At 40.0% G+C, this 25233-nt stretch overlaps 1 protein-coding gene across 1 annotated transcript in view; it reads right to left on the bottom strand.

Annotated features, from left to right (window-relative positions):
• The window catches only part of LOC120524007 (cerebellin-1-like), a 78143-nt gene that overhangs the window by 26250 nt on the left and 26660 nt on the right, over nucleotides 1-25233 (bottom strand). The window contains exons 2-3 of the mRNA XM_039745804.1: nucleotides 4845-5599; nucleotides 4253-4372 (exon numbers count right to left, since the gene is read on the bottom strand). Of these exons, the coding sequence (XP_039601738.1) occupies nucleotides 4253-4372; nucleotides 4845-5108 (384 nt within the window). The 5' untranslated portion in view covers nucleotides 5109-5599. The remainder of the gene's footprint in view (nucleotides 1-4252; nucleotides 4373-4844; nucleotides 5600-25233) is intronic.

Below are 25233 nucleotides of genomic sequence, written 5' to 3'. Positions count from 1 at the left end.
TGTGCTGTGTGTGTGAGACATAACTGGAAATGACAGAGTTAGCTGTTTCAGATGACATGGCAGCCTACACAAGGAGTGCTTTATTACGCATCACAATGATTTTTTGGCTCAAAGCTCAAGCCGATTTAGATCTTGGATTTGTGTGCTGAATTGGAGCCTACAGACAGAGACCATCATGCATAAATCACGGAGTCCCTGTTCTGTTACATATTTTAAGGGTATTGGACGATGGGAGCTTTTCGGCGTGAACTGGCTGACCACTCAAGAAACCTAAAGCCATCTCAGAGCCGTGTCATGCCATCTGTATGGGATGGTATATTTAAGATACTACCCAGATATATCTAGTTTCCTTAATGTCAGGATGAGCAGGCCAAGACAAAAAGGATATTTGCAGCGATTGCTGATTTTCCTAATGTAATTGATGCAATTGACTACACACATGTTGCAAAAGACACCATCACCAAATGAATTTGCTTTCGTAAACAGAAAGTACTTTGATTCAATAACACGTAATGTACAACTAATAGGTGATGCTCAAATGTGTTGTTGTGAGGTATCCTGACTGAACCCATGATTGTTTTATTTTATCAAATAGTGGTGTGGGAACTAATATCTCAAGTTCACATTCATTGAAGTTTCATCTTCTGTGTTTTCCCATGATTTGTAGTAAAATACGTCACTCAAGAACATGGCCAAGTTTATGTTGTGACTCAATCAATACTAATAAAAGGCAAAGCCCTCACTCACTGACTGACTGACTGACTCTCACTCACTCACTCACTCACTCACTCACTCACTCACTCACTCACTCACTCACTCACTCACTAATTCTCCAACTTCCCGTGTAGGTAGAAGGCTGAAATTTCTCAGGCTCATTCCATACAGCTTACTTACAAAAGTTAAAGGCGTTTTATTTCGAAATTCTACGCGTAACGGTCATAATGGTCGATAACGGTCGACAACATTCGCCATGTTGAATTTTCCAAACGTCACTAATTCTCCAACTTCCCGTGGAGGTAGAAGGCTGATATTTTGCAGGCTCATTCCTTACAGCTTACTTACAAAAGTTAAGCAGGTTTCATTTCGAAATTCTATGCATAACGGTCATAACGGTCAACAACATCCGCCATGTTGAACTTTCTCATTTATGGCCCCATCTTCACGAAATTTGGTAGGCGGCTTCCCTGCGCTAACAGAAACCAATGTACATACTTATTTCGGTGGTATGACGCCACTGTCAGCCGCCATATTGAACTTTACAAGGTCACTAATTCTCCAACTTCCCATGTAGGTAGAAAGCTGAAATTTAGAAGGCTCATTCCTTACAGCTTACTTACAAAAGTTAAGCAGGTTTAATTTCGAAATTCTACGCATAATGGTCCTAACGGTCAACAACGTCCGCCATGTTGAACTTCCTTATTTATGGCCCCATCTTCACAAAATTTGGTAGGCGGCTTCCCTGTGCTAACCAAAACCGATTTACGTACTTATTTCGGTGGTATGACACCACTGTCAGCCGCCATATTGAACTTTCCAATGTCACTAATTCTCCAAATTCCCGTGTAGGTAGAAGGCTGAAATTTGGTACTTATTTCAGTGGTATGATGCCACTGTCGGCCGCCATATTGAACTTTTCAACAGTCTTTGTTACTTATGGGCCCATCTTCAAGAAATTTGGTATGCGGGTTCCCAACGCTAACTGAATCCTGCTTACGTACAGTACATATATACGTCCATAGCCTGCAGCTCAGTCACCGTGTGAGGCGGCGTTGGGTCCCCCATCCCAACGCCTCCCACGTTGTTGGCTGCCTGCCTATATAAGGCTGTCCGTTGCTCCAGTCTCTTCATTCCCTTCCTTGCTTCGACACGGGATTCACGTCTCCCTGCTGATAACTACAGCCTTTTTATTTAATCCACGGCTTCTCCGCTGTTTTATTGTTCATTTATTACGATAATAGTTATTGTTTAGGTATTTTAGACTTACTTTACATTGTTCAGGTACCCATTTCCTTTATCATTCCAACTGTACCCACATTAACATGTCTATCGAGGTGATCACCATCGATCAAAGAACTGTCACTTACTGAGTGGTTTCCATGCCTGGAGATGGCACCTGCCTTTTCCATTCTCTGTGTTACATATTGCACGGCCATATCAGGCTCACTCTTGATATCTGGAGAAACATTGTGTCTTATGTATTGAATGACTGGGACAGGTTCAACGTGTGGACTGATGACGGTACAGGAGATAATTATACTACACAGGAGCACTAGAAGAGTGAAATGCTTAAGCCCTTCACCTATGGTTCTGCATGTGAGTTGATGGCTGCGGCTGAATTGTTCGGTTGTCATTTTCAAGTGTAGCGAAATGGCCAAATATTTTACACCTTTGGACAACCGCCAATGCCTCTTAAACATCTTAGATTCACAGGTGACGATTTCAGTAGTGGACACTTTGATGTTTATGAATGTTTAAACTCTCAAAAGCTGGATGTGAAGTTATCGATGAAACTGGTTGTATACTTACAACGCTTGACAGATGCCGAATGTCTCTTCAACATAAGTCCTACAAATACTGTCGTAATTGAAACAAACCATGAAACTCAAACTGATTATGACAGCAGTAATCCATGCTGTGAGATTTGAAACAAGATTACTGTTCACATGGCCAACTGTACGTTGCAAGCTTAAGAGTAAGCTCAGCGCACAGCTTGGTCATATTACAACCGGAGGGCCGAACTCAAAATGTGGTATACAAAGAGATCCTTAACAAATAATTATTGGTATATTTTCCCTCAGTTTAAAAGGGTTTAATTTTCTTCTTAATAAAAAAGGCAGTACTTCACTGCTGCAAAGTGCGGGTATTTTGCTATATATATATAGACAATATATAGATATAGATATAATGTGTGTGTGTGTGTATCTATGTACAGTATGTATGTGTATATATATATATAGAGAGAGAGATAGATATAGATATATAGATAAATATATAGATATTATATATAAATATATAGATATAGATATATATATACTGTATATACAATGTATGTGTATGTATGTATGTGTATATATATATATATATATATGACAGCAACACTCAAAACAGTGACAAAACAATTACATTGACAATCATGTTACGTTATTTTCAAAATGTTTCCATTAATTTTTTACTTCTTTAACACACTACTTCTCTGCTGCGAAGCGCAGGTATTTTGCTAGTCATAAATATTCAAAGAAGGGGTTTTTATGCCATAAATGGTTACTGGTGGGAGGTGATGGACAGTCACTCAAAGCTTCTGCATGCACATCATGTTAAGCTGGTTGGAGATTTATAAAGGAACTTACTACGGCATGAGGCATATGCATGGTTTGCATGGTTTCATAAATCTAATTTTGTTTTGTGTACGCTGTTTTTGCCTATTCTGAGCATAAACAAAATTTTAGTATGAAATCTAAGCAAAGTTTATACATATAGCCAAGTGAAGGTGGCTTACTAAGTAGTACTGCTTTTCTGTAAGAACGTGATGGGTGATAGGTGAGGCACTCCAGCATTAGTTTGCAGGCGCAAGTATGAACAGCAGGAGTCCTTGTAAGGCATGAGTTAGTGTGGCATGCTAGGAAACAAGGAAGAATGCTTCCTCCAAGTTTGATGTATCAAACCGTGGTGCATTTCATTCGTACATAGCGCAGTGTGCAGGTGTTTGCACAAGAGTATGTATTGCTATTTACTTGTCTCGTAATTCACATTCTTCTTCTTCCTCCTCTTTCAGCTGCTCCCGTTACGGGTAACCACAGAGGATCATCTTCTTCCATATCTTTCTGTCCTCTGCATCTTGTTCTGTTACACCCATCACCTGCATGTCCTCTCTCACCACATCCATAAACCTTCTCTTATTCCTTCCTCTTTTCCTCTATCCTTAGCATCCTTCTCCCAATATACTCAGCATCTCTCCTCTGCACATGTCCAAATCAAATTCAAACCAAATTCGTAAGTCACCTAATGATTGCTATTCTATTCTGAAGCAGCAATCAGAATGAAGACCCCAAAAATAGACCCTTGCGTCCTATGTGGATCTGAGTGTGACTGGACAGCTTACAGACATAAAGGCCCTGGTCGATAATTTTCCACTTGAGACGGTTTGCACTTTCCTTATTGCTACTTCACTTTCCGGGGTATAAATCTCTGTACGCTCTACAGCACCTTTATAACAATAAAAATAAACATCAGCTTGTTCTATTTGGTGGCTTACCTGAATGGTCTGTCTGTTGTACACCTTGACCACATGGAAATTGAAACTGTAGATTCCTTTGCGGGGGGCGATGAACATGCTCCTGGCAGGGTCAAAATGGTTTCCAACGTTAACCAGGATCTGCAGGCAATTTAGAAGAGCAAGGACAAAACATCAGACTCCATTATAGCTGAGAAGACTGAAAGAAATCCAAGCAAGAAGAGTAAGCTCCATTCAGTTCTGTAGATGCAAAATGCTAAAATGTCTCACATCAAGAGCTACAGTAGGTGTGAGACTCTTGGTTTAATATGAGTTCTGAAAACTTGAGGTGGGTAGAAAATGCGGCAACATGGCAGGCATAAGGTTTGATCAGTTTAAGTTTGATGTTAGTAGACCTGGAATCACCAACTGTGGCTGTGCAGTCACCTATCCTTTGATCATTGATCCCTAAATATATCAAATTAAGAGAACATGAAGTGACGTTTAAGCCAAAATCCCAAACACGATCTCCTGATTTCCTGAATTCTTACCTGAACTCATTAAATAAACCTATTTAAAACGGACACCCCCTTTCACTGATACACTTGTTAAGTGACATCACAGCAGTCCTTACCTGGTCAAAGTAGATGGTCATGGTCCGGTTGCTCATCTCTGAAGGTTCATGGTTGGTGTTTCGAATAGCCGAAAAGGCCACTTTGCCAGTCCCGGATCGTACAGACATTCCGAGGGCAGTTCCAGCTGGCTCAGTGGCGGGAGTTGAATCACAGACCACCAGACATTTGCCCTCCAGTACAATGGGGTCTGTATCATTTTGAGATAATGTTCCTCTTATTGCCAAGAAAAAGGCAAACATCACTGCAAAAAACTGTCCTTCCATAGGGCCGCTGACGTTTAATGACTTGGTTAATGTCTGATTAGTCTCTTTCTCTACAGTAGCTTTGGGTGGGATTTGCTTCTTGGAGTGGTTAGGGATAACAATCAACACTCAGGTTTCTTTTAAATAAAAGGGAACACTTCTGACATGTGGACCTCCCGGCGTATATGTTCTGATGTCCTAGATGATAACTAACAGAGTAGACAATATTCAAAGTCAGCTTCAATAAAAAGAGTCACCAGACCTACTAGACCATTTATTAAGGACCTGTGCGGTCTTCAGTTATTTTTCAATGTGAAATTCTACCACACTTCAATGCTTGTTAGTGTGATGTTGGGTATTCTAAACAATACTGTTACTCCAAAGAGGACAAGTCGATAAGTTGCACGGCTTGGAAAAATTAACAGTGCTTAGGCTGGTTACTTGGAATCTTCTATAATCGCCATCTGAACCGTATTGAATGTAGCAGATTAGACATCATTTGAAGAAGTTACCTGGAAATAAAATGAGAGAAACAGCAACATTAAGGATCTTTTTCAATCACTTTGCTTTGTCTGGTGTTCTACACATCAAACTGTAATAAAATATATGAGGTACAGTATACCTTATAATGATAGCATACAGTACACCTCAGTACATTTCATTGATTAGCCAGTGCATTTCCAATAAATGTACTGTGACTGATGTGCTGAAAATGAAAATAATCAGACAAAGTGTATTACAGCACTGGAATAAAGCAAGGAAACTCCTCAGTACCAAATTAAGGCACAAACCGTTTACATAAATGACAAAGTATTTAATATCTAAAATAATAAAAAAGGTCAGGTGAATGAGTGAGGTGATGTGCACTGAAAAAAGTATAACATTGATTTTGATCATTTAACGTAAATTTTCGCTTTCAAGCAAATTAAGAATAGTCATTTAGTGTTGTAGCTTGAAATATTTGGTTTCAGATCTCAATCATAGTAAAAAAAATTGTTTGTACCAAAGTAAGTTATGGTGGAGGGAATAAACGTAAAAATCCTATTTCAGTTAACCTGATATTTTAGGTTGTTCGTGTGCTGTGTTTGAGGGGCTGTTTGTATATTCTTCCGATGAAACTTTCCAGCGTGATGGCTTTCCAACTGCCAAAAAAGAAAAAGAACTTAAAAAATAGATTTACTTCAGTATAAAACAAGTGAATTGCACCCATCACTCATTGTGGAATCAATAAGCTAAAAAGAATTATATTGGTTCAGCTTGAAAATATTAAGTGTGAATCATTACCTTAATTATTTTAAGTTGAACGGAGGTTATAATGTTTTCAGTGTGTGTGAGTCTGCCCTGTAGATGGACAGAGTTGGCTCCTGCCTCTTGTTCAGTGCTGCCAGACTCTGCTCATCATGGTCACCATGGTCCAGACTGGACAAGCTAATAGATGAATAATAATAATAATAATTATTATCATTATTACATTTTATATAGTGCTTTTCTCACTACTCAAAGCGCTCTCCACAGAAGGAGGACGGACCTAGGACGTGAACCCACTGATAAATATACAGTATAAGAAATGCATCTGACAAAGAAAAATAAATAATAGTTTATACTTTGGCACACTCGCATAATCAATCATAAGGTAATACTTTAAAAAAAATTAAATAAAATAATTAAATAAATGACCATTTTTTAATCTGTTACTTACCCCTTATGGTTTATAGTGATGGCTGAGCAATTTGTTTTGGTCTTTTTTCTCAAAGAACAGAGATAACAACATTTCTGATAGAACAGTCTTTATTGGGGCAGCAGGAGGACAACACTATACAACAGCAACAAAATTTAAACTTTATAAAAAAATTCTTAAGTTACTTGTGTTGTATAATCTACATGGCAATTATCAAGTTGTTTGCTTGAAACATCTAAAACATGAGCAGTTTTTCTAAAATATTGTTAAATAAATACTTCAAGAAATCCAAGTAGTTAATTGAAGTGAAGTGCGCTCAAGCGGGATTAAAGCTTTGAATTGAAGACCCACCCTCCCTCATTTATTGGTCAAGAGTTCTGTGAGTTTTGAGTGGAGTATTCTTATAAAGAGTAAAGGAAGGAAGGTTTTCTCAATGTGATGGACATACAATATCTGTTGCCGAGATCTTAGCATCTAGTGGTTTATCTTACTGTGATCCCAGAAGACTTTATCAGGGAACCAAATAGTAAATATTTCTGTTTTATGAGTAGTATGAATGTTTATTATAACTATTCATTCATCCATCCATTATCCAACCTGCTATATCCTAACTACAGGGTCATGGGGGTCTGCTGGAGCCAAACTCAGCCAACACAGGGCGCAAGGCAGGAAACAAACCCCAGGCAGGGCGCGCCAGCCCACTGCAGCATTATAACTATATACTGTATATATTGTATATGTATGTACTGCTCAAAAAATTAAGGGAAAACTTCATCATCCCAGTCTACCACCAAGTCAATGAAGCTTCAAGGATTTCAGTGTTTCCAGTTAGGAAACGTAAGCGATTGTGAATCCGCATCACCTGCTTTGGTGCAAATGAAAGAGACAACTGATGCACTGGAGAGGCAACAGCAAGACAAACCCCAAAAAAGGAATGGTTTTGCAGTTGATGGCCACAGTCAGTTGCTCTCTCCTTATCCTTCCTGACTGAGTCTTCTCTAGTTGCTAGTGTCCTCGTCACTACTGGTAGCATGAGGCGGTTCCTGCAGCTGATTCAGGTTGCACAGGTAGTCCAGCTCCTCCAGGATGGCACATCCGTATGCACCATCATCCCTGTACGAGGCTGGTTCCTACATTGCATGCAATGCTGCAAGAATAAACTCTTACACCTCTCAACCTGGAATTGACCAACAGTAAGTGGGTTTTGATATTTTCCTCATTAAATTCATCAGCAAAGACGTAATTTTCCTTTAGCAAGCAAGGCACAAACAGTGAATTTGCAATCGCACTTCAACCTGCACTTTCATGTGCCTGCTAATGATGTTTGTAGCAGCACGTATTTTAATGATGTCATTTTCATAACACAATTATCAGAAAAGCATGAAAAAATGTTTTTATGGAAAGTAATTTAATTTAAAATATGCACAAATTCTTCAATCGACTGAATACATGTAAACCACACTTCTAAGTATGTGTCACAAACAAATCCCATCACCTTTCTGTAGACTTGTTTTTCATGGGCCTTTCCATTTTGTATGTTTATTCTTCCAGGCACAGCCATTTTGCTATGCATTTTGCGTGATCCATGATATTATTACTAACATTCTGTAAAGGATGACTGCCAGCAGAAAATTGCACCCAGAGTCTAATTATTTAAAATAAAGTTTTTGAGGAGCACTGGCACCTGAGCACTCATTTTGACTTCAGCTTTCATTTTACCCAAAACACTCTAGCATGTGTTTATTGTGAGAGTGAAAAAACAAATTATGCTATTCGGTTGATGTATTTGTATTATTCATGCATTCTTCCTTCGCTTACAAGTTTTATTATCTGTTGTGTTCTTACTTGTGAGGAGTTGCTCTGTTCTGAATTTGTTCTGTTTATTGATTTCTGGTTTTGATTGATTGGTGAGAATTGGAAATGGGGGAGAGGAAAAAAATGCAATGAAGGAAGAGAAGGGTTGGGGCATAAATAAAACACATAAGAAGAAAGATGTGTTTGGTACCTGAATGTCTATTAATCCACGCCATGCTACTCATCGATGATACTGTATAAAGTACAGTCATGGTCAGAAGAAATATTAATTTTCACAAAGCCTGCTGCCTCAGTTTTTATGATGGTAATTTGCGTATACCACAGAATGTTATGAAAAGCGATCAGATGAATTGCAATTAATTGCAAAGTCCCACTTTGCCATGAAAATGAACTTAATCCTGTAATCAGAATATAAGTTTAATATGTCACTGTGCTCAGTGCAAATATTTTTAATCTGCTTTTCTTTTCTTCTCACATGTACAGCTAACACAAAGACACATGTTGTACAGGACCCCAAGATTTAGAACTGCTAGGCAAGCATTAGAAGACAAGACAGAGACAACTGTGAAATGGGCATTGTACTTTTCCTGTGTGACAAAGTTAGCATGAAATTTGATCTTCTTTTCCTTGTTTGGAATGGCATGATTTACCCAAGTAGGGCTCTGCACATGGAGAAAGAGTATAAAGCCTTGGAACATTGCCCGGCACACCTTTGAAGCCGACAGACGGACGGGAGATAACCTCATCCGAGACGGAAAATCCTTCCAACGCAGTAACGAAAATGGCAGACTCTATACATTGGGCCCCCACTACCCAAAAGGTCTTGTCATGGCCTCCTCGTCTGTTATGCCGCGTAAACTTTCGTTAAAGAAAGTGAAGTTATTACTCCTATGTGATTTCTTATCACTAAGGGAGGGGTATCGCATTTTATTATTATATCTATATATAGTTTCAGGTTATGTAACAAGCCGCAATTACTAAAGAACTTATTCCAATAAAGGAGCTAGCACCCCTTGCTGGATACAAATCCCCAAAAAAACATTTCCGCTGCTGTTGTGAAGAAGCCTTCAAGGTGCCCAAGAAAGTCCAGCGAGCACCAGGACCGTCTCCTAAAGTTGATTCAGCAGGGTGTTCAGGAGTGGCAGCAGGCAGGTGTGAGTGAGGTGAAGATTTTTGGAGGATGGCCTGGTGTCAAGAAGGGCAGCAAGGAAGCCAAAAAAAACATCAGGGACAGACTGATATTCTGCAAAAGGTACAGGGATTGGACTGCTGAGGACTGCTGGGGTTAAGTCATTTTCTCTGATGAATCCCCTTTCTGATTGTTTGGGGCATCCGGAAAAAAAGAAAAGGTGAGCGCTACCCTCAGTCCTGTGTCATGCCAACAATAATGTATCCTGAGACCATTCATGTGTGGGGTTTCTTCTCAGCCAAGGCAGTGGGCTCATTCACAATTTTGCCTAAGAACACAGCCATGAATAAAAAATGGGACCAAAACCTCCTCCGAGAGCTACTTCTCCCAACCATCCAAGAACAGTTTAGTGATGAACAATGCCCTTTCTAGCATGATGGATCACCAGGCCATGTAGCAAAAGTGATAACTTAGTGGCTCGGGAAACAAAACATCGAAATTTTGGGTCCATGGCGAGGAAACTCCCCAGCCCTTAATCCCTTTGAGAACTTGCAGTAATTCCTCAAGAGGCGGGGGGACAAACAAAAACCCAGAAATTCTGACAAACTCCAAGCATTGATTATACAAGAATGGGCTGCCATCAGTCAGGATTTGGCCCAGAAGCTGATGGACAGCATGTCAGGACCAGAGGTCTTGAAAAAGAAAGAAGAGCCAACACTGCAAATGTTGACTCTACACATAAACTTCATGTCATTGTCAATAAAAGCCTTTGAAACGTATGAAATGCTTGTCATTATCCTTCAGTATACCATAGAAACATCTGACAAAAAGATCTAAAAACACTGAAGCAGCAAACTTTGTGAAAACCAATACTTGTGTCATTCTCAAAACTTTTGGCCACAAGTGTACTATACTGTCTTCTTTAGTAAATGTCTTCCACTATGCTTTGGAGAAACATTAAATGAAATATCTCTTCCACTTGTCTAGAATGTGTACCCGGGTTTAGAATTAAATTTTTAGTATTAATTATTGTTGTAAAATTATGTTATGTTAAGTTTCTCACCAACATTTGGTTTTGATGGGCTGCTCCAGTATGGAGTGTTTAGGCATAAGTGCCCACATTTGATGCCCATTGCCACTCACATGGATGATTTGTGTTAATTCACACAAGCGGTATTTACAAAGTCAGTGGGCCTAACATATCAGCATGATCCAAATCTTTGGATTTCTCAATGAAAAGATTGCAGAGGATTTCTTAACCCAGGGAAAGGCTCATTTGATATGCTGCAGAACATTTAAATACAATTCTGGATTTTCTGTTAATGCTTTGAAGCCCAGTTGCCTTTTCAATATTTTTGGTTAACAGTCTTTAGGCTTCCTCTCGATCCACAAATTCAATCTTCTGTTTAACTTTTCATTACATGATTTGTCAAAAAAAAAACTCAATACATGACTAATACATGGTAATCTGGTACTATTAAGCATAATATCTACTGTCACAGACGTGCACTTGGGAGACAGTTTATGGGCTTGAATACCTGTATGTCCCCACCAGACCAGGGGTTGGCGCTACCCTCTAACTCTTTCTCCTCTTTTCCTGCAGATCAGCCGATGAACTCTCATCCTAAAGCCACTGCCGGTACTCAGAAGAAAGCCAACATCACTTCCTCTACCGGTCCTCAAGATCCCACCTCCTTCTGATGTCATTCCCAGAATTCCGTCATCCCATTACATCAGTTCCTGTCTACCAGCTATATATGGCAGCCATTTTTCCTTTTTCTCTCAGTTCTGTTTTGAGCTCATGTCTACAGAAACCTGCCTAACCAACTATACGGGGTGGATCCCCAAACCTTTCACTTTGTCGTGTGTATTCTTTGACACTGCTCATCATTCATAAACACTTCTCCTCTATAATAATACAAGAGTATGAAAAGGCATACAGAATAAATGCAAAATACAAAACCAATACTTTTGATAAATACAGACATTAATAGAAAATTAAAATTAAGCTTTTCTCTGTGTATTGCCAGTAAGAGATGCTGTACCTTTAAAAAGGTTAATATTCATGTTTCTTCCATTAAACTGCTCAGATCTTTACACACTGGTATCTATCTAGAAAACACCACACGCTTTGAAAAAAAAACAGAAGTTGATCTGTGGTTGGAAATTTTTGATACAATCAAAAATATTGTCAAGTTTATATTGAAAGGGCCTAAATGCGAACAGCACACAGCAGAACCCTTATTAGACAGTACGTTCACATTACCACTGCAGTGACTCAATTTTTTTTACTTTTAATGGGCACACATCTCTAATGTTTTCAGGGCTGTGTGGACACAGAAGTCTAATCTTTTCAAATCAGATTTGAGTTACTTTCACATGTGGTCCTAGACTGAATCTGATTTATGGCCATGTGTCATGAATGAGAACAGTCAGATCAGAATTCAGGTGTTTTTTTGCCAAAATGCTTGGGCTGAATGTTGTCATCATCAGCCTGCACTGGCAGCGTGGCAAAAAACAACAATGGAAGAGAGCTACAGCCGTGACAAGTCCCACCATTGCTCGCTCCTTTCTCATACCCACACATCTCTTGGTGCAGCAGTGGTGTGAAAACTGCTAAAGCTTGCCATGTGGCTTTTTTTCACCTTCTCAGCCTAATCGTGTTTAGCTCATGAACTGTTTGCTGTCCTCCAGAGCAGCATGCGATGAATACACTAGCTACTAGTGCGTCCAGTTTTTCAGTTTTAATACCATGAGTCATCTCACAAATACAACGTCTTTTGTTGGTAGTGACACAGATGACTCATGTACATTTGTATCAATGTGTTCATGCGTGCCATTTCCTAAGACAGAAGTGTTCACTTTACAGGTCTCTTGTACTTGTGGTGTGAACCATAAGATAGGCAAATCTGAGCACAAAATCGGAATTAAGCAATGAGGCTTGCAATATGAATGTAGCATTAGACACTTCTCTGTCCTTAGCATTGAATTTTCCACCATAAGATCTGCTTTAATGTGATTGAAGAAAGGGTATTGTACTCAGAGTGTTCAAGCTATCATACCTTTAGCCAGCAGCTGGTCCTCTACTTTAAAAGAATGGCTTTTACCCTGTAGGTAAAGAATGGTCTGCTCATCCCAAGTGAAGGAATGAGTTGCAAAAACTAGGGGTCTTGTTCATAAATGAGAGTCGATTTTATTGTGCGACTGACAAACATATTGGTATTGTGGTAGCCGTTTTGTTTCAGAATCATGTGGATGAGCAGGATCTAGACCTTCAGACAATAATTTTGATTAACCAGTCAGTCTACATCCCCACCCACACCCGTGATCACAAGTTCCAGATAGCGACTAAAATACTAAGTACAAGTGATCCAAATGAGGCACAAGTGAAGGACTGTTGGACACACTCTCTGTGAGCACATTGATCTCTGGATCACATGAGCCATGTAATGTGGTTTTGGCATGGACTTAGAGCGATTCCTAGACACCTACCTTGGTTTACCAAACACCCTCATAGGAACTTGACTACCTTGAAATTTTCTGCGAAGTACCCAATAAGATCCACAAGAACTTGCTAGCAACAGGATAACCTACTCTGTCAAGCTCAGGATTTTTGGACTAAACATGATGTGAGATTAAATGAAATGAATAATTCAAACGAGTGCCACAAAGATGATTTATCAGAACTAAGAAGTATATCATGCAACCTCTATTCTTAAGTTTCTAGTTTTATTTTAGGTAGATGTTAAAATCCTCTCTGTAACATATAAAGTTCTAAATGGCTTTGCTCTCCTTTACTTAACTCTGTGAACGATAGGGGGCGCCCTCGCTCCCTTGAACCCCTGTCCACGACTCCAGACACCAGGTAAAAGTCCTCAAGTTGACTTTATTTTTCTCCCACAGTGCACAAAGCACACTCTCCTCCACAATACTCATTAACAAACAAATACTCAATAATAAACAATCCTCCAGGTCCCAGACGCGTTGCCACCCTTCCACCCAGCTCAGCTCGTTGTCTGGGAGTTCCCATAGTCCTTTTATAATCCCTGACCCGGAAGTGTTCTCAATCCCCAGTCCATGTGATCCTCAATCACTTCCGGGTCAGGTAAAAGCTCTTTTCTTCAACCCGGAAGTCCGTCGCTCTTCCTGTGACGAACCTCCGGGTCACAGGGCACGAAGAAGCCCTCGGTCCTCCCTGCAGCTCCCTCCTGTGGCCCCCACGGCATCCAGCAGGGCTTTGCATAAAAACTCCAATGTCCATGATGCCCTGCTGGTCTTCTGGGGACCTCCACACTGCAAGGAGGGCTCCACCTGGCGGCTTGGGGGTATTGGCCGGGATAAATGGCCGGCCATCCATTACAACTCTTAAATACTTGTGCTGGGGTATTTTGTTCACCAATTTCAGTTATTTTTGTCCAACGTCCTTTCACTTGAACCTACCGGCAGCATCCACCATCTATCCTCAGCTTGATTCACTACAAGTACAGTGTCGCAATGGTTACCATCCAGTGTGCCTTCAGCCGGTTTTATGAGTGGACGCACAGTCGCAAGATCCATATGGTGCATTTGGTACACCACGCAGGCACATACTTATGTGTGACAACGATGAGATGTTCTTCTTGCATTAACTTTGTCTGCAAAGAACATTCAACAACTGAAGTGAAATGTGAAACGTGTGCTGATCCTGCAGTGGATGAAAGTGTGACCAGTAACAAATGAGCTCTGGAAAAGTGGATCAGGTTTATTATCAGATAGTCCTAGACTGTGTTATACTATTCAGTAATATGGTATTAAATTACATTAAAAACATGTATAATTTAAAATGATTACAATATTTTATATTACAAACTCACAGCGTGCATATAAATAGCAAATTTAACACTGGTGCATACAGTACTTATAAGATGAGAAATGGAGCTAGGAGTTAACAAAAGTTATTAATTCCTTTCATTCTAGTACACACAGTAGAACCTCGAGAACATAAGAGGTTTTACAAATGAGAAGCGACCATTCAGTCTATCCAACTCTTTTGTTTAGTTAATGACTGAGTTGTCCCAGTATCTCATCAAGACACTTCTTAAAAGTTGGCAAGGTTTCTGCTTCATCTACATGGCTTGGTAATTTATTGCAAATTCCCACAACACTTTGAGTAAAGAAGTGCTAGGACCTTAATTGCCACCGGTGACCTTGCATATTTAATTCACTATTTACGTAGCTGAAAGAATTCTGTTGGATTCACTTTATCAACTATTTTGAAAATTTTAAAGCACTTCCTTATTTTTCACCCGTGTCCTTGCATACATGATTCACTAATTAGATGAAAGAATGCTGCCAGAATTAACTTTATCAATGATTTTGAAAATTCTAAAGACCTAAATTAGGTCCTCACAAAGCCTCTTCTGCTCAAGACAAATGACTTTTAATTACCTGAACCTGATGTAGATCTAAGTTGGACTTCGTTGCCTTATTCTGCACAGCTTCTACTATACAACCTTACATTGTATTTGCCTTTTTAATTTCATTTTCTGCACATCGCTTAGACAATGAAAATGTTGTATGAACATAAACCCCTAAATCCTTTTCAGAGGTTGCTTCCTTTAGGAAATTGTCTCCCATTTTATATTTATAACCAACTTTCCTTGTGCCTATGTACGTGTAACACTTTGGATTTTTCTTCATTAAACTTAATTTTCCAAATTTTCAAACAGTTCTGAATATCGTTTAGGTCTTTTTGAATTATTTTACTGCCTCCTAAGTATCTGCTATACCCTTAGTTTTAATAACATCTGTGAATTTTTAAAGTTTACTAACTATACCAGGATTAATGTCATTAATATAAATTTGAAAAAGTAAGGGTCCTAAGACAGACCCCTGAGGGGATTCAGACACTGATCATTCTCTTCATATCTATACTCTTTATCTAATGCCGGTTAGACAATTAGAGGTCAATGTTTGTAGGATGCCTCTGATGCCAAGAGCTTCTAGTTGCAAAGTAAATTTTGAATGTGGGAATGTATCAAAGGCTTTTTTTTCCCTAAGAAAATTGAGTCACGTTAGGATTTTTTGGCCGAATCTTACCCTCATAAACCCATGGTAGCTCTTTTTTAGTACACCATTTCCATACCAGTATTGTTCTAATTTATTGCTTATTATAGTATCCTTTATATTGCCTGATATAAAAGTATAACTCATTGGTCTTCTCTAATTATGCCATTCTTCCCAAAATAAATATAAATATAAATGAAAAACAAATAATATCAATAAAATTATAGAAGGAGATTCAGCCTTTAGCTACAGGGTCGCCAAATTCTATACAATAAGCCTGCTAATGTAAAGGATGCCTCCATTGCATTGACCACATAAATCTAGAGTGAGAACTTCAGTTTTCCATATTTATTACGGATGCTAGTGTGCTAAACTGCTAAATTTTTCATTGCTTCTTGTTAAAAATAAAAATTGTGTTCATCATCAGAACAACTTCTCACTATGTATGGGACTAACAAGACTAAAACTGACCTCACAGATGCATACATTTCAACTAAACAGATTTTGTAGGCGTCACAAATTAGAAGGAAGCTTCAGGAGGCTCAAAACATTCCACTAAGTGGCAAATAATTGTGGCAACATCATAGACACAAAGAAAAAAAAGCACATGCTGTTCAAACCACACCAGATCATGTCACCTACCTGAAAAAGAACTAAATGTCAAACCAGCAAGGGTTTGCTGCACTCACGTGTTGTAACATGGGAGGCTGAGAGTGCCTGTCAACATTTAAATAGCAAATAAGGAGCAAACAAAAATAAAACACAACAGGGTCCATACTTGGAAAAGTAAAAATGACTTGAATTAAATCAGATAAACAGGAGCACTTATGATCAGCATATTTATGGATTGATCGTCTGAGTACTGACAGAATAGAGCCAGAGTCTAGAAACAATGTTTAAAAACCAGCAAGAGAAATAATATGCAAAATGGACAGAAAAAGACACAAATAACACTTCAAAATCTAAGTCAGACAGAGCCTAAAAAACATGACAGTCTTATCATACTTTAATGTTGCTTTGTAGAGAAGGGAATTACTAGGCCTATAAATCAGTGTGGCCACACCCCATCATCTCAACAGGAGTACAACACTAAAAAACAATAAAAATATGTAATTGGGTAAAAACACACGTGTAATATCACAATTGATACGGTGATTGATTAAGAAAAGACCAGCCATTAATCATGCCAGAGTGTATTTCCCTTCCAATCATCTGATTTATTTTTAAGCAAAACCAAAATGTTAACCATAATTCAAAAATTAAAGAATGTAACAAGTATCAAAGCCGTAAAAGCTTTGTACTATTTTGTTTAGTTTACAAGTTGTTTAAATAAAACAGATCTTTATTTTCACACACTACCGTTTGATGTGACATAGTGGCCACGATCTCATCGGTCACACAGCGCATGTAACACTTAATAAAAGCTAATAACATTTGTCACACACGTGCGAGTAGGAGGCAGCTAAAGGGCCTGAGTAATTGTAATAAAACATCCGACCAGGGGGTGGCGGAGTGCGCTGACTGTCTTTCTCAGTTCCCTACAGAAATCCTGCAAGGTTCCGGCGCCTCAGAAGACGTCACTTCCGAAGCCGGCCTCTTTGATGACGTCACTTCCGAAGCCAGCCCCTTTGATGGCATCATTTCTGGTTCCGGCCCCTTTGGTGACATCAGTTCCTCCCCAGACCTTTAAGGCCTCCATCTTGGGCTATTATAGCCAGTTCTGTTTTGGACTCTGTGATATGCACATTGTGTATTTGATCCATAAAACCCTTTTGCAGCTGGGATAAACAATATATGGGTGGCTGCCCCAAACCTTTACAATGTCTTGAACTTGTATTTATGACACCTCATATTCTTTAATAAAACCCTTGTGTGCGTCCAGGTGTCCTTGTGTGTCTTCTGGTGAAGTGCGCATGCGCGGGGCCAAACAGCACGTGTTCAGTCTCTTCCTGTGCATTCCCTGTGCAGAGAGAGAAACAGACACACACACAGGCGCGCGTGAGTCACACACACACAGGCGCGCACAAGTCACGCACAAGTCACGCACACACACAGGCGCGTGCGATTCACGCACACACACAGGCACGCGCGAGTCACACACACACACACACACACACACACACACACACACACACACACACACACACACACACACACACACACACACACACACACACAGGCATGCGCGGTGTCTGTGTGTGTCTTCTGGAGAAGTACGCATGCGTGGGGCCACACAGCACGTGTTCAGTCTCTTCCTGTGCATTCCCTGTGCAGAGAGAGAGACAGACACACACACAGGCGCGCACAAATCACGCACACACACAGGCACGCGCAAGTTACACACACACACACAGGCGCGCGAACGTCACACACGAGACACACACACACACGCACGCACGCACACACACACACACACCCCACACACACACACACACACGCGCGAGACACACACAAAGGCACGCGCGACCGACCGACCGACAGACAGACAGACACACACACACACACACACACACACAGACGCGCATGCGTCACACACACACAGGCGCAAACGCACGTCACACACACACACACACGCCGCGCACACACACACACACACACGCACGCGAGACGCGAGACACACACACAGGCACGCACGACAGACAGACAGACACACACACAGGCACGCACGACAGACAGACAGACAGACACACACACAGGCACGTGCTTCCACAGGGTTTTATGGGACCTGTAGTTCAGCAGGGCAACCCTTTAGATACCTGGGTGCTGCCAGACGGCGCTGCAGGAAAGAAGGTCTCCCTACTTTGGGGAGATTCTGCATGACTTGGAAGTGCTTCTGTCATGGTAGGCTGTGACATTGGAAGTACCCCCGGATCCAATATAAAAGGCGCCATCTTGTCTCACTTAGGGGTGTCAGACTCAGGAACAGAGGGGACAAAGCTCACCAGAGGAGTGAAAGGAGAGGAAGGAAACTTATCAATGGTGGTGATTAAACTTTGGACTGTGATTTGTCTGTTTAGTGCATTGTATAAATAAATAACCATCATTTAAATCTATGACTGTGTTGGGTGTAAATGAGTGTGGGATTTGGAGATCAGTGGTCACTAAACATATACAGTATATATACGTTAATTCATTAGCTGTATTGCAGAGTGGTAAATCAACACATATTCTACTTGAGCCACTCTGATCAGACATTCCCAAATGTATTTAACCATAGATAAGAAACGACAGCCAAATAGCAGGTAATTATATCCTACAGACTGTGGAAAGTAAGAAATTTAGGGTGAACAACTTATCACATGGTCAAACCTACACCATCATTAGAAGAAATCCTTTGCTCTAAAGCATCATGTTTTCTGAATATTTATACAGCAGGTATATTACAAAAATTAAAATGAAAGTATAATAAAACTCTGTATGCACTCTTTTAACTACGCTGCTACTCACTATGAATCTTGTTCTGTTAGCCTTGTTAAATAACAACACCAAATGTACTGGGTGAAAAGTAAGTGCTGTCTCTCTATTATAAAAAAAAAATCCTGCGGAATGGATGACTAGGAGACGATACGTGATCTTCACGTTAAGATCATGAAAGACAAATAAAAGAACAGTGAGTCGAAAGAGAATGGGCAAAAAAAAAATCAGTAGTGCAAAGGGAAGCAGCACACACAGATACAGGTGTCTCAGTGCATATGAAGCGTATAAAGGACAATACGTTATAAACGTCGATGAATGAAAGATCGCATTAGCACAAAAAAAAGGAAATTAATCATCAGGATCAGGTGTAATTGAAAAAATAGCAGGACAAAGCGAGGTCAGAAATAAAATAGAAATGAGCAGAAAACAAAGTCTTTTCGCATTCGCATCATTCAATGCACAAAACGTAGATTTACACAATAATGGAACATACGTTGTGAGAATCTGTAGACCCGCAACAGTTAAAGCAACGACAAGTTTAATTTCAAAGAAAACACAATTCAATCAGGTGTATATTTATGATCACGAAGAAGCGATCACAACGTGAGCAGCAGAGACACAAAATGGCAAAAAGGACAGCGGCGGTACAGGCTTTAAAAAGATCGAAGGGCAGCGCAACAGCAGCCCCCTCATCCTGACAACAAGCGCAGCGCTATACGTCCTGCAAAAAAGAATTTAACCACGCCTGGGGCTGGAAATAAAGGAGAAATATTGTTTTTACAACGTCACGTGAGACCAGGCAATGACCCATCATTTAAAACAAGTCCACAGACATCTAACCTAGCAGTTGTGGGATTGCTTTTACCAGACAAGCATCATGTGCTCCCAGCTCTTAAAACAATGAGCAGAACAAGCAGCTCACCAGCAGCAGAAAGACAGCAGATGATCCAACAGCATATCCTTAGCATGCGTTCAGCCGCCCCCCCCAACGCCCCCAACTTCACAACACGAGCAGCATTATACGTCTGGCAAGAAAGAAATATAACCACGCACAGGGCCGGAAATAATGTTTAAAAAACAAATGTCTTTAAAGTAAAAGTGAAAATAATACATATGTAACAATTCCCAAAAAAATAACAATCTCTTTAAATTGTAAATTGCCTGCCTAAGGTAAAGTTATCCCTGATGGAGGATCGCAGGAATCGTGGGAAAGAGGGGTCCTTTCATTGGATTAGCACTATTTCAGATGTGGAATGGCCAATTGGGAGAGGCAGCTTGATGAATGAGGTCTCCAGGACTTAAAACAAATCCAAATCATATTATGTGATATTATCTCATGTGAAATTCTACTCCGTACTTCTAGAATTTTAATTTTTATACTGTATTGAGGATTTATTCTGTTCTATGTATTGTACTGTATTGTATTGACACCCTTCTTTTTGACACCCACTGCACGCCCAACCTACCTGGAAAGGGGTCTCTCTTTGAACTGCCTTTCCCAAAGTTTCTTCGAGTTTTTCCCTACAAGGATTTTTTTTGGGGAGTTTTTCTGGTCTTCTTAGAGGGTCAAGGCTGAGGGGCTGTCAGGAGGCAGGGCCTGTTAAAGCCCACTGCAGCACTTCTTGTGTGATTTTGGGCTATAGAAAAAATAAATTGTATTGTATTGTATATCCGGTAAACCAAACACGGCGGTGGGAGAGCGAAGCGAACAGGGGGCAGAGCCCCCTAGTTTAGGAAAAAATAATCATAATTTTGAACACTCATCTGTCTGCTATTACCAACTTCATTGCATTATATAACCATTGAAAAACTAGAATTGCAGAGGCAAAAGTAGGAGGATAAGTAGAATAGAACTTGACGCGGGGGGCTTGTCAGATTGTCATTACCCCATCCACGATGGCAGCTGTGAGTAGAGAAGTGAACAGGAAATGTATTTATCTAGGATAAAATCATCATTTCAAGTTTTCTTTGTCTATCACAAGGATGTTGCATAAATGTGACAGTTATTTCTTCATAAATCAAAACCTCTGCTACTTCACAGTTGACATGTTCTGTAGGTTTTAAGGCTTTTGTTTTCTAGCTGTGCCCATGCCCCATGCATTCCAATGTAAAGCACCAGTGCAACATATTTATTTAATTTACAGAAGATGCTTCACTTTGGAACACAATTTCATGTGGCAAATGCATATTGCATATACTCGCGTATAAGTCAGGTCTTGAAACCTGAAAAATTGATCATAAAGTCAGACTCAGACTTATACGCCCATTCAAAAATACATCTTCTTGCCTCCTCTAATCTCGCATCAGTTTCTCTGACACATCAAATTTTGTTGCAGCAAGACTTATGGTATTGTATGAGGAAGTCGGGAATGGCAGAGAAGTACATAAGAGTTGTGCAGGATATGTACGAGGGAAGTGTGACAGTGGTGACATTGTGATCTGTAGCGATAGTAGGGAGCAGGTTGAGGAGACCCTGGAGAGGTGGAGATATGCTCTAGAGAGGAGAGGAATGAAGGTCAATAGGAACAAGACAGAAAGATGTGTGTGAATGAGAGGGAGGTCAGAGGAATGGTGAGGATGCAGGGAGTAGAGTTGGCGAAGGTGGATGAGTTTAAATACTTGGGATCAACAGTACAGAGTAATGGGGATTGTGGAAGAGAGGTGAAGAAGAGAGTGCAGGCAGGGTGGAATGTGTGGAGAAGAGTGTCAGGAGTAATTTGTGACAGATGGGTATTAGCAAGAGTGAAAGGGAAGGTCTACAGGCGGTAGTGAGACCAGCTATGTTATATGGGTTGGAGACGGTGGCGCTGACCAGAAAGCAGGAGACAGAGCTGGAGGTGGCAGAGTTAAAGATGTTAAGAGTTGCATTGAGTGTGACGAGGATGGATAGGATTAGAAATGAGTACATTTAGAGGATCAGCTCAAGTTGGATGGTTGGGAGACAAAGTCAAAGAGGCGAGATTGTGTTGGTTTGGACATGTGCAGAGGAGAGATGCTGGGTGCATTGGGAGAAGGATATTAAGGATAGAGCTGCCAGGCAAGAGAAAAAGAGGAAGGCCTAAGAGAAGGTTTAAGAATGTGGTGAGAGAAGACATGCAGGTAGTGGGTGTAACAGAACAAAATGCAGAGGACAGAAAGATATGGAAGGAGACGATCCGTTGTGGCAACCCCTAACGGGAGCAGCCGAAAGAAGAAGAACTGCAGTTGCCAATTTCTTTCGCCACTTCAACAACTTTTAATTTAAAGCCAGCTTCTTATTTTCTTCTAATCAGATGCTCCATTGTAGATATGGGATGCTCTTATGATAAACGTGTATCAGGAAGTGAGATACAAAAAACACAAATCAGTGCAAACGTCACTTCGGAATAGTTCGGATATTACCGTGTGGTGACGTAGGCACCATACATAAACAAAAAAAAAGGTATTGTGCTCCGTGGTTACTCTCTCTGAGGTGGGCATTAGCATATCATAATCTCTTGGATCAATAGTACCAGTTTTCCACATTTGACTTATACAACCAACATTACAAAATAGCAGGAATTATATGGTAAAATCCATGGGAGAACTTAAATGCGAGTTTATACGGTAGATGACATCTCTGTGAAGAAATAACTGAATTGAAATATAACAAAGTAATTCTTTAAGAGCAGATTTCGCACAAAAGTTAATGCAGAGAAAAATAAACCAAGCAGTGTGATACCCAAAAAAGATATAAATCGTTTGCAACTAGTGCAGAATGCAGCTGCTAGAATCCTAACTAGGAAAAGAAAATCCGAACACATCACACCAGTCTTAGCGTCACTACACTGGTTACCTGTGTCATTCAGAATTGACTTTAAAATTCTGCTTATGGTTTATAAAGCCTTAAATAATCTCGCCCCATCTTATATATCGGAATGTCTGACACCCTATATTCCAAATCGTAACCTCAGATCCTCAAATGAGTGTCTCCTTAGAATTCCAAGAACAAAACTTAAAAGAAGTGGTGAGGCGGCCTTCTGCTGCTATGCACCTAAAATCTGGAATAGCCTGCCAATAGGAATTCGCCAGGCTGATACAGTAGAGCACTTTAAAACACTGCTGAAAACACATTACTTTAACATGGCCTTTTTATAACTTCACTTTAACTTAATACTGATACTCTGTATGTTCAATTCATCATAACAACTATTCATGGTGGCACTAAAATCGGTACTGACCCCTACTCTCTTTTCTGTTTCTTTTTCCGGTTTCTTTGTGGTGGTGGCCTGCGCCACCTCCACCTACTCAAAGCTTCATGATGCTCCAACAATGATGGACGGACTAAAAGGAAGAAGTCTACGTGACCATCATCATCATCAAGCCCTTCCGTGAGAATCCTAAATCCAAAGAGGACTGTTTCATTTATGTTAGGTAGAATGCCCAGAGGGGACTGGGCGGTCTCATGGTCTGGAATCCCTACAGATTTTAATTTTTCTCCAGCCGTCTGGAGTTTTTTGTTTTTTCTGTCCCCTGGCCATTGAACCTTACTCTTATTCGATGTTAATGTTGATTTATTTTGTTTTATAATTATGTCTTTCATTTTTCTATTCTTTAATATGTAAAGCACTTTGAGCTACTGTTTGTATGAAAATGTGCTATATAAATAAATGTTGTTGTTGTTGTTGGTAGGGAGCAGGACTTTCAGATCTCAACTTGATGTTAGTTTAGGTAATCAAGATGAATAGGATGGATGAGCTGGTTGGGCTGATTGGCCTTTTCTCATCGCAATTGTTCTAATGTTCTAATGGTTGTTTTTAGCAGAGAATAAACTCTACACATTTCAAAACATGTGAAGAGACACAAAGAACATGAAATAGACACTAAATAAATCCATAAAAAGTTAAAGGAAAACAGAATCCATCAGCAACGTCTACATACTGACAATGCTAACATTGTTTCTTCATGTTAGTAGGATTGGATTAATAGCAATGTCATGAAATAAAACACAAATCAGACCAGATTTTCTTTGCCTAACTGCTGTCTTTCTTAATGTTGTTTCTGTGCTTGACTATCTAGTCAAGTGGTCAGCTTTTGGATGCTTGTGCACTGCCGTCTTTCGTGGTGCCAGTATGCCATCATAAATGTGTGTGATGTTGGGCAGAAAAGAGCTGAGTTTTGGTTTGCAACCAAAATATGGAGAATGATTTAAAAAAATCAAACGTCAGGGAATAAAAGTTAATAACACATCAAAACAAAGCAAAAACATCAGAATTGAAATGCTACTTAAATAATGCTGAAAGCCAATAACTAATTATAATAAAAATGAACACACATAATAAATCAAGGGGCCTTTTCAGCTTCTTTCATATTGCCTCCTCCTCCTCATCCCTATTCGTCTTCTTCCACAGATTCATCGTTATTCATGATCCTTCTACTCCCACTTCACCTGTTGCTCCCTTCTCACTATTTAAGAAGAATCCAGAACCGCAGAAAGCAAAGGAACAAAAGGAGTGTAATCCCACTAAAGAGGGGGGCACACCTACTGATGATGTCCACGTGAGAGGGGGCATAAGGGGGAACAGTTGGAGAAAAAGACAGGTCCCAGTTAGACCACAAGGTGTGAAGAAGTCATCTCTAAAAGCTCTCCCAGGTTATCTGGAAGGAGTGAGATGCTGAACTGTGATCCACAAGGGAGCGAGCCATTATTAGGTCTACTGAGACTTTGACTTTACACTATGTATTTGTAAAGAAGTTAAAATGAAGACATCCACTGTAACTGCAATTACCTGCAATGCTTCTGTCTCGTTTACTAAGTGGCCCCTAGTGGTCTTGCCATCAAATATTCCATGTTATTCTTGTAGAAGGCATGGAAGCTGGCAGTTTAAGTTTAAGTTAGTTAAGTTTCAAGTTGCATCTTCTTAGCAGCCATTGATTTTATTTTTCACTTTCTCAGCAGCCTGATTTTTAGGATGTTCCTATAATTTTCTACTATGTCAGCCCCAACAGAATGTAATCACAAGGATCCTAAACTCAGTCAGGATTGATGATGCACCAAAACAAGATCATGACACCTTTGACTCCAATACATGCCCTTCTAAAGA

Source organism: Polypterus senegalus, chromosome 1 (genome assembly GCF_016835505.1).
Source record: "Polypterus senegalus isolate Bchr_013 chromosome 1, ASM1683550v1, whole genome shotgun sequence".
NCBI classification, from domain to species: Eukaryota; Metazoa; Chordata; class Cladistia; order Polypteriformes; family Polypteridae; genus Polypterus; species Polypterus senegalus.
Note: the sequence above shows the minus strand (reverse complement) of the source record. Positions and strands in the feature narration are given on the sequence as shown.